The sequence below is a fragment of the Lynx rufus genome, unplaced genomic scaffold (genome assembly GCF_022079265.1).
Source record: "Lynx rufus isolate CCGP_SWC_20201006 ecotype Redwood Valley unplaced genomic scaffold, mLynRuf1.p SCAF_5, whole genome shotgun sequence".
Classification (NCBI taxonomy): domain Eukaryota; kingdom Metazoa; phylum Chordata; class Mammalia; order Carnivora; family Felidae; genus Lynx; species Lynx rufus.
The window spans coordinates 71,333,136-71,345,925 of NW_025814867.1; the positions used below are offsets into that span (position 1 = coordinate 71,333,136).

The 12,790-nt window shown below is 39.4% G+C and overlaps 1 protein-coding gene across 4 annotated transcripts in view; it reads left to right on the forward strand.

Annotated features, from left to right (window-relative positions):
• The first annotated feature begins 698 nt into the window (after positions 1-698).
• Positions 699-12,790, forward strand: part of MFN1 (mitofusin 1) — a 50,927-nt gene continuing 38,835 nt past the window's right edge. Inside the window, exons 1-6 of one of the 4 annotated variants that reach the window (XM_047100266.1) lie at positions 699-713; positions 2,603-2,721; positions 5,309-5,444; positions 6,284-6,446; positions 11,187-11,311; positions 12,593-12,701. In XM_047100266.1, coding sequence (XP_046956222.1) covers positions 2,610-2,721; positions 5,309-5,444; positions 6,284-6,446; positions 11,187-11,311; positions 12,593-12,701 — 645 coding nt within the window. In that variant the 5' untranslated portion in view covers positions 699-713; positions 2,603-2,609. Of the gene's footprint in view, positions 714-1,469; positions 1,878-2,602; positions 2,722-5,308; positions 5,445-6,283; positions 6,447-11,186; positions 11,312-12,592; positions 12,702-12,790 lie in introns of those variants that run through there. The other 3 variants (XM_047100265.1, XR_006965777.1, XM_047100264.1) reach the window with 3 other exon arrangements.

The window sequence follows — 12,790 nt, forward strand, 5'->3', positions numbered from 1 at the left end:
GGGATTATGACCTGAGCCAAAATCAAGAGTCGGACACTCAACTGACTGAGCCACCCAGGCGTCCCTAAAATCCATTTTTTAAATGAGAGGTCTCTAATTCCAGCCAGTGGACTGGGCCCTTTAATAAACATTGTCTGTGGAATCTTGGTAGAGTCCACTACCCACAGAGCAACCAAAGTGACCTTTTAAAAGGAAAATCAGATCATATCAGTCCCCACGTTTAAAACAGCTAGCCACTGCACTTACAATAAAATCCAAACTTCAGACCTTGACCTATATGATTCTAAACCTCCTGCCCTCTAAACTTCCCACATTTTCTCTCCCTCTCTGCATCTCAGATATACTGGCCTTTTTTCTTTTCACCCAGCATACCACTCTCCTTTCTATGGGCCTTTGGACTTCCTGTCCCCACTATTTTGGGCACTCTTCCTCCAGATATTCCAAGGATTGGCTTCCTGGGAAAAATCAAGGAAATATTACCTTCTCAGAAAAGATCAACCTATGTGGCTGTTTTTCTCATTTTTCTTCATCTAGTCTATCCTATCGTTTTTTCTTTTTCAGAATACTAAGCACGTCTGAAATGATGTAATTTATTTCATTTTTTGATATTCATCTGTTCCAATAGAAGATCAATATTTCTAACTATATTCTCAGCAATATTATAAGGACTTTACATGCTATCGACCCATTTAATTTTCACAACAACCTATAAGGTAAGTATTATTAATTAGTACTCCAGTTTTACAGGTGAAGTGCCTGAGGTTCAGAAAGGTGAAGTGGCTTCACTTGCAAAACTGCATCTCACTAGCTCTGGAAAGAAATCTCCAGGACATCTGTTAAGCTATGTACAGACCAGCAGCATCCAAGGATGTTAGAAATGCATGTTCTCAGGCCTCATCTCTGACCCAAAGAATCAGAATGTGCAGTTTAACAAGATCCCCAGGTGATTCTTAAGTATAAAGTTTGAGAAGCACTAGTCACCAATACATCAGTTTCCTAAGTCTCACCTCGAAAGTAATTGAACACACACACACGCACACACACCACAGCTGTACTCCCAGCCCAGAAAGCAATTACACAACAGAAGAGAGTAGTGAAGTGGTGAAAAGGTCTTCCTTTATTGCGGCTAGTACAGCAAGCAGGAATCCCTCATCTGGTAGTCCTAACCCCACGTCATCCCACTTCACCCCAACTCCTTTTAGCTCTCCCTCGCTACGCTAGAAGCTACCCACGCCTAAACTAGACAGGGCTTTGAAGACTTTGAAGGGAGAAGAGACGGAAGGCAGAAATATGGGGGAAATGGAAAACAATTCCGGTAGCATTCCTTAACCTCAACAGGCCCTGCCTTCTGCCCTTAAGAAAAATGGCGCTCAGCGTAGATGCACTTCCGGTCACGGAACCAAACAAAATAGGGGAGGACAAGAGACCGGAAGTGACCGCCCTTTTGGCACCCCTCCTACCCCTTCTCCGCCTCCCAGCCCCTCTAGGGAGGCTGAGGAGGCCTAAGGGCTGAGGCTGGTCTGCGGTTGGCTGGTGACAAGCCGGAGCCGGGACAGTGTGAGTGCTTCCTGCCTCGGCCGCCGGCCGCTTCACTTCGCTTTGGGTGACCTTCGTGAGGCCAGGGACAGGGGGCGGAGAGTCGTGCGGGCGCTGTGTGACGAGGCGCCGCCGCGGTTCTGCGTGAAAGCAGCTAGCCGGCAGGTCTGCCAACGGGGCCATCGGCCGTGTCGGGCCGGCGGAGCCCGCGAGGCTCGGGCCTGAAGCCCGGGGGCTGGGGAACCCGGTCCGGGGCTGGCGCACGCGGGACAGCGGTGAGGTCCGGCCCTTAGCTCTGCGAGCGGGGCTCCAGCGCCCGGTGTGGAAGGCCTTTCCCCAAGGTAGGTGTTCACACCCGACTGAACCGGCTCGTTGCCCTCACCCCGGTTTTCCCACGCAGCTCCTTCACTCACTCATTTCCTGACCCTCGGGAAGGCTCAGCTCTTTTTTCATGGCCACTCCGTTTCATTCCACACGCATACACAGCAGGAAAAGACTGGCGTGTAATCGTTTTTGTTTAGTGTCTTTTTCGTGAGAAGTTGCCAGAAAAAAAAATTTGAACTTAAATTCCTTGAAGTTCTTGGTACTTTAGCTGGAAACGTTAATGGTCGCGTTTATTTGTTGTGATGAGAGTTGTTTTTTTTTTTTTTAAGTGGCAGTATTACATTATGATCTTGGAATTTTATTTCTTCACTCTGTATTCACCTCCACCCTCTAGAGCTTCAGGTTGAGAAACTTGTTGTTTGTGAACTTGCTCCTTCTTGCTAACCCTGTGCCTTGATGTGCCTAAGAGTTGGGAGTAGTCACAATTTAGCCACAATTAGTTTCATCTTCACCAAAGGGAAATAAAGTAGAAATTGGCAACCAAGGTTTTGTCCAATAGAGTTAACTTATTTTGGTGGAGTATCACAAGTTTAAAACACTTCTCCCCAAAATAAAATTATCTCAAAGTATTTTGGCAGTTTATTTTACTGGGGAATTAATGTGGCAGGAAGGTGTCATTCACTTGCATGTCTTTATCGTCTAGTTTAATTTGTGCTTTCTAACTTTTATTTTCTTTACCCAGTAACATAATGGCGGAAACTGCTTCTCCACTGAAGCACTTTGTGCTGGCTAAGAAGGCAATTACTGCAATCTTTGACCAATTACTGGAGTTTGTTACTGAAGGATCCCATTTTGTTGAAGGTTAGTTTCTCTAAGTTTTTTAAATACTACTGTTGAGAATATATGAAAAATATGAAGATGGGGCACTTGGGTGGCTCAGTTGGTTAAGCGCTCCATTTCGGCTCATGTCATGATCTCATTGTTTGTCGGTTCAAGCCCCATGTTGGGCTCTGTGCTGACAGCTCAGAACCTGGAGCCCGCTTCAGATTCTGTGTCTCCCTCTCTCTCTGCCCCTCCCCCACTCATGCTCTGTCTCTCTCAAAAATAAACATTAAAAACAAAAAAAATTTTTTTAAAGAAAATAAGGTGTTTTATCCTTTTCACCCTTAGTTACAGAACATATATAAGGCATTGTGTTATAATCTAGGAGAGATGCCATAACAAAACCCATTTTTGCCCTCCATAAGAGGAAGATTAAATGTTATTAATAACAACTTAAGAAATAAGTGCTTGCACGTGAGGTACTATTCTAAGCACTTTATTATATCAATAATGCATTAAATATCAACACTGGAACAGATTTTAATTATAATTATTTTAAAGATGAAGAAACCAAGACACAGAAAATTTAAGCAACTTGCCCAAGAGCACCTAGCTAGTAAATGCCCAGACTTAAAAGTCAGGCAGCCCACATTTAAGCTATTATTCCTCTCTTTTCCCCAAGTCAGCTGTCAGCCTAGATCTCAGACCTATCTTATCTTCTCAAATGAGGCAGGAATTCGGTGGGGAAAGGGCAAAAGAAATCTTCTTTGAGTGTCACTGTTCAAGGTTGGTGAGGAATGTCTTATTAGGGAATACTGCTTTGGAGAGAACTGTTGAAATATTTTCTGGTTCCTAAGATTACATGACCATCAACGGTACAATGAAAAGGGAGGGATTTTATAAACTTCTCCAGTGACTGTGAGGAAACATTTGGTGGGTTGGTAAAATCAGACTTTGTCCTTGTCCCTCCTAACCCTCCCTCACCAGATTTTTAGCTTGAGGATAGGGATCATGCCTTATTATTGCGTCCTTATCACCAAACCTGACACAATTCAAGTTTTGTTGAATGAGACGGGGAAAAAAGTTATGGTATCAAATCTCTGTTTCCAGTTTTGAAAGAATTTGAGCTGGCACAGTGACTTTTAAATTGTTTTTAAAAAATTGATAGGTCAGCTATATATACTCAAAACAAAGTTGATGGGAAGTGAAATTAAATGCAATACCTTCTATGTATTGAACCCATTATAGATTGAGCATAATACTAGGAGCTAGTGAATGACAGCTTTATAGTCCGAGTTCAATTTTACTGCTTTTACAATCTCACAGAAAATCTCTTGCAAAAAAGAGACAAAAAGATAAATTAGGAAGAGCATAGAAGAGAAAGAATAACATGAAAAACAAGATGAATGTAATGATACTTGAGCCAGTCTCATCTTTATTCACCTAACTGCATATATTTTACTAATGTGCTTGAAAAGGATGATGAGATTTGTAAAAGCTGGAGTTTAATTACATGAGCACTGGGTAAGCTGTGTCAGTGTGTATGTGTCTCATTAGTACCAGATAGCCAAACGAATCTCCATGTTTTTACCTTTAAAATGAGATAATGAAAATGTAAGTTGTCAGTTCACTGGGGTGAAGTTAATACAACATTGTAAGCCAACTATACTTCAATAAAAAAAGATAAAAAATAGAAAACTGTAATGGATACTGTAGTAACCACTTAAAATATATATGTAAATGTAAAAGTGTATGTTCCTGAAATATAAACAAAACTGAAAGGCTTCTGCTTTTCAAACCCAAGTTTTTCCACCCACCCCCATCCTTGGAGGACAAGAGGTTATGTCTGGGATGAGCAGTTACCTCTAGCCTGACTGGAGTAGGATATAGTTGGTAATTCTCTTTTTATGTTAAATGAGCTGTTTTGCTCCATTCCTCTGAGAAGACAAGAAGTTTTAAGGTAGCGATGTCTTACCTAGCTTGGAGACCCACTTGAACCATATCTTTATTTTATAGGGGTGGCCATTCACAAACCTCGCTATTTCTTAGTATGTGGATCCCTCTTTTCCCTTTAGTCAGGATGGAACAATAATAGGTAGATAATTAGGTTCTAATTTCTCTGTTCAGAAAAACATTTTTGTCTTAGATGGGTATTTTTGTTTTTGTTTTTTTAGTTTAGTCATTTTGAGTGACAGTGTGCATGTGAGTGGGTGAGGGGCAGAGAGGGAAGGGGAATGAGAGAACCCCAAGGAGGCTCGACCCCATGAACCATGAGATCATGACCTGAACTAAAATCAGATGCTTAACCGATTGAGCCACCCAGGTGTCCCTGTCTCAGATGAGTATCTTGTATTTTTGAGACTTAGGTGAATAATAAATACCCTTTGGACTGGGCCCCTATAATTTTTAATAATTTTGAAGCTTTTTTGGGCAGGATTCTTATGACCTGTTGCAATAAAGTATTCACCTTTTGCCAAATATTCAGATAGTATGGCATTTTTACTTTTTAAATGGCCACATTAATACAGAGCAAAGCCAAAATATATGCATATCTTAGCAATTCCTTTGTATAATTCACTTAATGTTCATCTTTACCACTTTTTCTAACACCATTTCAATTTTGTAGCAACATACAAGAATCCAGAACTTGATCAAATAGCTACTGAGGATGATCTGATAGAAATACAGGGTTATAAAAACAAGCTTTCCATCATTGGTGAGGTGCTGTCTCGGAGGCATATGAAAGTGGCATTTTTTGGCAGGTAATCCTTTATTATTTCTCTCAAGGGTAGTTTCCAGAAATCAGGTTTTCTAAGTCCTATCCACAACTTTGTTTCTGATGTTTCAGCAAGGGATGGTTCTCCCCCTTCTCCCTGTAAGAGTTTCTCCTTGTGTTAAATGCTAAAGCTATTAGCATCTAAAAGAATTTGTTCATTTTAGTTCTTGGTATAAAAGGCTTTATGGAGGTCATATTTTTATTTTTTAAGGATGCTCATCTCTAAGAATTGGATTCTTAGCCAAGTCCTAAGCATAGAAATACGGGTTAATGATATGCATAATTTTTGACTTTTTAAAAGTTCTCTTATTACCAGGTATGTCTTCCGAAAGAATTCTCAGCCCCACGATTCCCAGAGAGAGGGAGAGTAGGAAGAGTCATTTGTTAACATAACTGTTGAGAATGACGGTGTGATCTCTGCCACAGCTTATATGTTCATTTAGGAATCATTTGTTAACTTCCTTTGTGCCATGCACTGTATGAGGCACTAGGGATACAAAAACAAATGACTAGGCCCATACTTGTTTGCTCAAATATCATGTGCTGTGTATCAACAGAAGCATTTATTTACTCACTAAACTAACTTATAGGCCTTTTAAATCCATCTTGGGGCTTTTTTTTAGCACTTGGGATTTCCTGTACCTAGAATTCCCTTTGCCTTGTTTTATCTATGTCTGGCTCTTTCTCAGTTTTCAAACCTTTCCTAAATGTTATAACCTCAGAAACCTTTCCTGACCGCTGTGTCTAAAGTATTTCTTCTCATTTATTCTCTGAAGTTTTTACTGTTCTATTTTGTCTTCATGATTTTATATATTCATTCTTCAGGACGAGCAGTGGGAAGAGCTCTGTTATCAATGCAATGTTGTGGGATAAAGTCCTCCCTAGTGGGATTGGCCATACAACCAATTGCTTCCTGAGTGTTGAAGGAACTGATGGAGATAAAGCCTATCTTATGACAGAAGGATCAGATGAAAAAAAGAGCGTGAAGGTATAATATTTTGACTGTTAGCAACATAATGTACCTGAAATAATGCCCTTAACTTGTTCTTTTTAAAAATTTTTTTGTAGGATGTCTGCATTGCTAGAGATAGAAGAACTACTGATGTTTTAATTCATAGCCTTTAAAGCCATCACTAATATTTTGAATTCTCTAAAATTCCTTTGCTTCAGAGCTAAATTATTAGAAAAATAAAATATCTCCTTAAAGTAAACTAGAGTTAAAAGTTTATTACATTTTAAAAATAATGTTCTGAAAATAACATTATTGAAGTGTATTGTTGCTGTTTAATCTCATCTACTCTCATCTTTTAAAAGAAAACTTTGTTTAAAAAATTGGGCCTTGGCATGTGTTTGATGCATGTCTGTGTCTTTAGAAACTGTTTTATCTTTGGAGTATTAATAAGCACATTCGTGAATAACTGTAATAGTTTTATCAGATAAGGGTCAGTGACAATTCCCTACTTTTCATAAATTTCTTAAGTAGACTCCATGCCTTACTTGGAGCCCAACATAGGGCTTGAACTCACGACCCTGAGCTCAAGACCTGAGCTGAGATCAAGAGTTGGATGCATGGGGTACCTGAGTAGCTCAGTCAGTTAAAGATCCGACTCTTGATTTTGGCTCACGTCATGATCTCAGTCTCTGGGATCATGCCCACATCAGGCTCCATCCTCTTAATGTTAAGCCTGCTTGGGATTCTCTCTCTCCATCTCTCTCTGCCCCTCCCCTCGCCTACTCTCTCTCAAAATAAATAAACAAACATTAAAAAAAAAAAGGGACGCCTGGGTGGCTCAGTCGGTTGAGCGTCCGACTTTGGCTCAGGTCATGATCTTGCTGTTTGTGAGTTCAAGCCCCACGTCAGGCTCTGTACTAAAGCAGCTCTGGAGCCTGCTTCGGATTCTGTGTCTCCCTCTCTCTCTGCCCCTCCCCTGCTCATGCTGTCTCTCTCTGTCTCAAAAATAAATAAAACATTAAAAAAATTTTTTTTTAAATAAAAAATTTAAAAAACATGTTTAACCTACTGAGCCACTCAGGTGCCCCTTTTTTAACAAATTTCTTAAGGAGTTCAGTGCCACTAAGTTCCTTCAGCCGAAAGAAAAAAGTGTTTCTCACTATGATCACTTTCTTTTTTTTTTTTTTTAACGTTTATTTATTTTTGAGACAGAGACAGAGCATAAACAGGGGAGGGGCAGAGAGAGAGGGAGACACAGAATCTGAAACGGGCTCCAGGCTCTGAGCTGTCAGCACAGAGCCTGACGCGGGGCTCGAACTCACGGATCGTGAGATCATGACCTGAGCTGAAGTCGGAAACTTAACCGACTGAGCCACCCAGGCGCCCCTGTGATCACTTTCTTAAGTCTTTTCTTTTTTCCACTTGAGTCTTTTATTTATTTTTATTTTTTTAACGTTTTATTTATTTTTGAGACAGGGAGAGACAGAGCATGAACAGAGGAGGGTCAGAGAGAGGGAGACACAGAATCTGAAACAGGCTCTAGGCTCTGAGCTGTCAGCACAGAGCCTGACGCGGGGCTTGAACTCACAGACCGCGAGATCATGACCTGAGCGGAAGTCGGCCGCTTAACTGACTGAGCCACCCAGGTGCCCCATCCACTTGTGTCTTAAGATCTCTTCCACAAGTGCAAAAGTTCAGTGTTTAAAGATCCATGCTGTTTTAATTTTTGCAAAACTGAGTTGAATTCATCGGTCTAGTTCTTGTTCTGTGAGTTTGTTGTTTGAGCTAGCTTAGGTAACTTCATCTGTGTAATACTCTTCAGATTAGTTAGAAGGAATAAAGGAGGTGATGTTTGTGAAAATTTTTTTTAATGTTTTATTTTTTATTTATTTTTGAGAGAGAGAGAGAGACAGAGAGTCTGAAGCAGGCTCCATACTATCAGCACAGAACCTGATGTGGGGCTTGAACTCAAAAGCTGTGAGATCATGACCTGAGCCAAAGTCAGATGCTTAACTGACTGAGCCACCCAGGCACCCCTCTGAAAATATTTTCAAACTTTTAACCCATGTAAATGAAGGAATCATTTATTTTGTGATCAAGTTTTTACCAAATCAAAATTCAAACTACCTGTGGCTTTAGATCCTTAAAGTAGTTACCTCCTATTTCTTGGTCTGTGCTCTTTACTTCCAATCCTTCATACTCTTTTCCTCCTCTCCCCTACTCCAAAATTTAAATTTGTTCACCTCAAGCAGTGGCCTGTGTTAAAGTATAGACTTTGAGTTTCATGCTGTAATAGTTTTCCTTAGTAAAAGAAATGCCTGGGGCACGCACCTGTGTCAGACTTCAGCTCAGGTCATGATCTTACAGCTTGTGGGTTCAAGTCCTGCATCAGGCTCTCTGCTGACGGCCCAGAGCCTGGAGCCTACTTCAGATTTCCCCCCTCTCTCTCTCAAAAATAAATAAGCATTAAAAAAAAGTAAAAGAGATGCACTAATTACAGCTAATACTTTATTGCACACTTGCTAAGTACCAAACGCTATTCTAAATACCTGCAGTAACTCCAGTCATACCACAACTATATCAGATAGGTGCTTTTTATTATCTTAATTTTATAGACCAGGCATCAAGACATTGGTACACATTTATAATTCTATCAAAAACTTGATGAAAGCAAACAAAACTAAAACCTAGCTAACATTGTCACTGTGAGGATTCACTTCAACCCTGATCAGGACTATTGTGCCCATTTGAAAATAGATGTTTCCCTTTAAAATTGGATACAAAGCACAGATTAATTGTAAAGATATGTGTGCTGGTGCCCTTTCCTTGAATATTAATTTTACTTTAAATTTTTTTTTTAATTTTTTTTTCAACGTTTTTTATTTATTTTTGGGACAGAGAGAGACAGAGCATGAATGGGGGAGGGGCAGAGAGAGAGGGAGACACAGAATCGGAAACAGGCTCCAGGCTCTGAGCCATCAGCCCAGAGCCTGACGCGGGGCTCGAACTCACGGACCGCGAGATCGTGACCTGGCTGAAGTCGGACGCTTAACCGACTGCGCCACCCAGGCGCCCCTAAATTTTTTTTTTAATGTTTATTTTAGAGAGAATGCGCATGAGCAGGGGAGAGCAGAGAGAGAGAGAGAGGGAGACACAGAATTAGAAGCAGGCTCCAGGCTCTGAGCTGTCAGCACAGAGCTTGACTTGAGGCTCAAACCCATGGACCATGAGATCATGATCTGAGCTGAAGTCAGATGCTTAACTGACTGAGCCACCCAGGTGCCCTGGTGTTTTTAATGGAAAACAAAAAAAATTTTTTTAATGTTTATTTATTTGAGAGAGAGAATGAGACCATGGAAGTGTAGGAGGGGTAGAGGGAGAGGGGGAGGGAAAATCCCAAGCAGGTTCCTCGCTGTCAGTGCAGAGCCTGACGCAGGGCTCGATCCCACAAACCATGAGATCACGACCTGAGCGGAAATCAGGAGTTGGGTGCTCAACTGGCTGAGCCACCCAGTCGCCCCTTGAATATTAATTTTATATTAAGCTCTTTGTATTTATTGTGTATTTAACGTGTACACATGAAAGATACTAAAGTAACACATTAATAAATTAGTATATTTCAGAAGTTATCTTGAGAAATAGAAATATTTTAGTGAGTTTAAATGGAAAGAGAAGGTATAGTCATTGATGTTAAACATGCTTATGTGAGTAAGTGCCTGGTGAGAAAAATCCTTTATTAAAAGAATATGTATTGAACTTCTCATATTGCTTTGGGTGTTTTTTCTTTTTAAGTTTATTTATTTTGAGAGAGAGCCAGGGACGGGTGAAGAGAGAGAGGGAGAGAAAATCTCAAGCAGGCTCTACGCTGTCAGCACAGAGCCCAGTGTGAGGCTCGAACCCACAAACCGTGAGATCATAACCTAAGCCAAAACCCGAGAGCCAGATGCTTAACTGATTGACCCACCCAGGTGCCTCACTTTGGTCTTATTATTACTCTGGTGTTTTTAAACCTTTGTTAATAATGATGTTTCTTCTATTTTCACCCCTTATTAAGCAATACATTTTAGGGGCGCCTGGGTGGCTCAGTTGATTAAGCATCCGACTTCAGCTCAGGTCACTCATGGCTCGTGAGTTCAAGCCCCACAGGGCTCTGTGCTGACAGCTCAGAGCCTGGAGCCTGCTTCAGATTCTGTGTCCCTCTGCTCCTCCTCCACTCACACTCTGTCTCTGTCTCTCTCAAGAATAAGTTAACATTTAAAAAAATAATTTAAAAAAAAAGGCAATACATTTTAGAAGAGACAGAAAATACTAATGGTATTTCCAAAACTCACATGCTTCCCAAAACCAGTGGAAGTCCTTGCCTTTGGTATAGAGTTAAATGTGTGTTTCTCAGTATTTTGTAAACAAAATGGTTTCATATGTGCTATTTTGACTTCTCTTAATATATTGTGAATTTGTTTTCATATATATAATATCAGCTTCAAGAGTTGCATAGGATTCCATTGCCAGAAGTCATTTGTTGGACATTTAGAATGTTACCAGCTCTGATTATTTGTGCAGAATGATATGAGTAAACTGTTTCAAGGGTACCATTTTTTTTCTACTTGGTAATTCTAAAACTCATTTTCTCGAGATTGCTGAGATGGTTTTATTTCAAGTTATTTAAACTTCTGCTTTTTATACATGTTTTGCAAAAGTGAACGCCCCAAATCATAGTGTTTTTTATTGAATTTTATTATAAGCACAGTTTTGTATTTTCTTTCCCTTCTACTTTAGACAGTTAATCAGCTGGCCCATGCCCTTCATATGGATAAAGACTTGAAAGCTGGCTGTCTTGTGCATGTATTTTGGCCAAAGGCAAAATGTGCCCTCTTGAGAGATGACCTGGTTTTAGTGGACAGGTAAAATTACATACATATGAATTGGTTTTCTCCTTTAAAGATTCATTTAATAGAATAATACTGCTTGTTTTAGCATGTAACACATAAAAATTTAAGTGCTCAATTGCTGCTTTGTCCTCATTTGCTAGATTGTTAAAGAACACATAAGGTGTTGGTTTTGTTTTTTATTGGTTACATAAAGTGCCAGTTTCCCAGTCTAATTCTATTACAAGAAATTTCAAGGATAGCCACTTTGTTTTCCCCCTCTATATTGACTGTAGTTTGGATAAATAGCTGGATCTTGCAGACTGTCTAATTCTAAATAACTAGAGAGATAAAGATAACTGTGATAGGTAAAGTTTTTAACTAGTAACAAATTCATTCTTGAGACCAGGTTTCCCAAAATAACTTTCCTGGACAGTTCACATAACTTTTCATGGTTCAAAAATTAAGTACTTTGGGAATTTTTTTTCAACTCTGCTGATTAGTCTTCATTTACTATGTGTTTTTTGCTACATTGGTGTTTAGTAAAATGATAATGTATATCTAAGCAATGTCCTACCAAAAAAGGTAGTTAAATGATTTTTTTAAAGTTTTGGTATGCTCTTTTGTTTTCTTCAGTTAAAATTTTAGCATTCTCTGGAAACCATATTGGTTCTGGTGATGAGCTTTTAATTTTGCTTTATTTCATGACCAGACTGTATCCATGACCCCCGCCTGTCATCTTGCCACCTTGTTACAGGGATACATCAAACCAGTGTATGGACAGTTGCATTATAATTTTTATGGTATCAATTATATATTAAACTTATGCCTAGCAGAGGGTGTTTTATTCTTTATGCTCACGAGCACTGAAGTATTTACTGAGCTGTACTGGACATGGGTGCTTGCACCTTCATTTTTGTTACCTATTTGCCTGTTTTTTTTCAGTACTTATTTTTCATCCTTTCAGAGCATAAAGATTTGAAAGATTATAATAGTGACCATGTTACTTGCTTTATCAAAAATTACAAGGTTGTCTTTAGTAAGTAAAATTTTTTAGCACTTCTTGTTAATTGGCTAGGCTCTGAGAGTTCCTTGTCAGCAGAATAAATATAGAAGTTTATAAAACAGAGACTCACCTTGCCACAAATGCTCTCTTATACATGAGAAAGTAAATCTCTTAGGCTTTGTGCTGAAAACTGGTAGAAATAGTTTTTAGACTTCAAACAATTTATAAAAGTTAAAAGAATTCTTTCTATAATCACATTTTCTTTTTAAAAAATATTGTTATATAATACAAGTTTATCTTATTTCCATTAGTCCGGGTACAGATGTCACTACAGAGCTGGATAGCTGGATTGATAAATTTTGCTTAGATGCTGATGTCTTCGTTTTGGTTGCAAACTCTGAATCAACACTAATGAACACGGTAGGATTTAATCATTATTATGTTTGAATGGTAGGAAATGAAATGGTGTCTGTTAATTCTGAAAAGTAAGGGAAATCCAGATCCTGGAT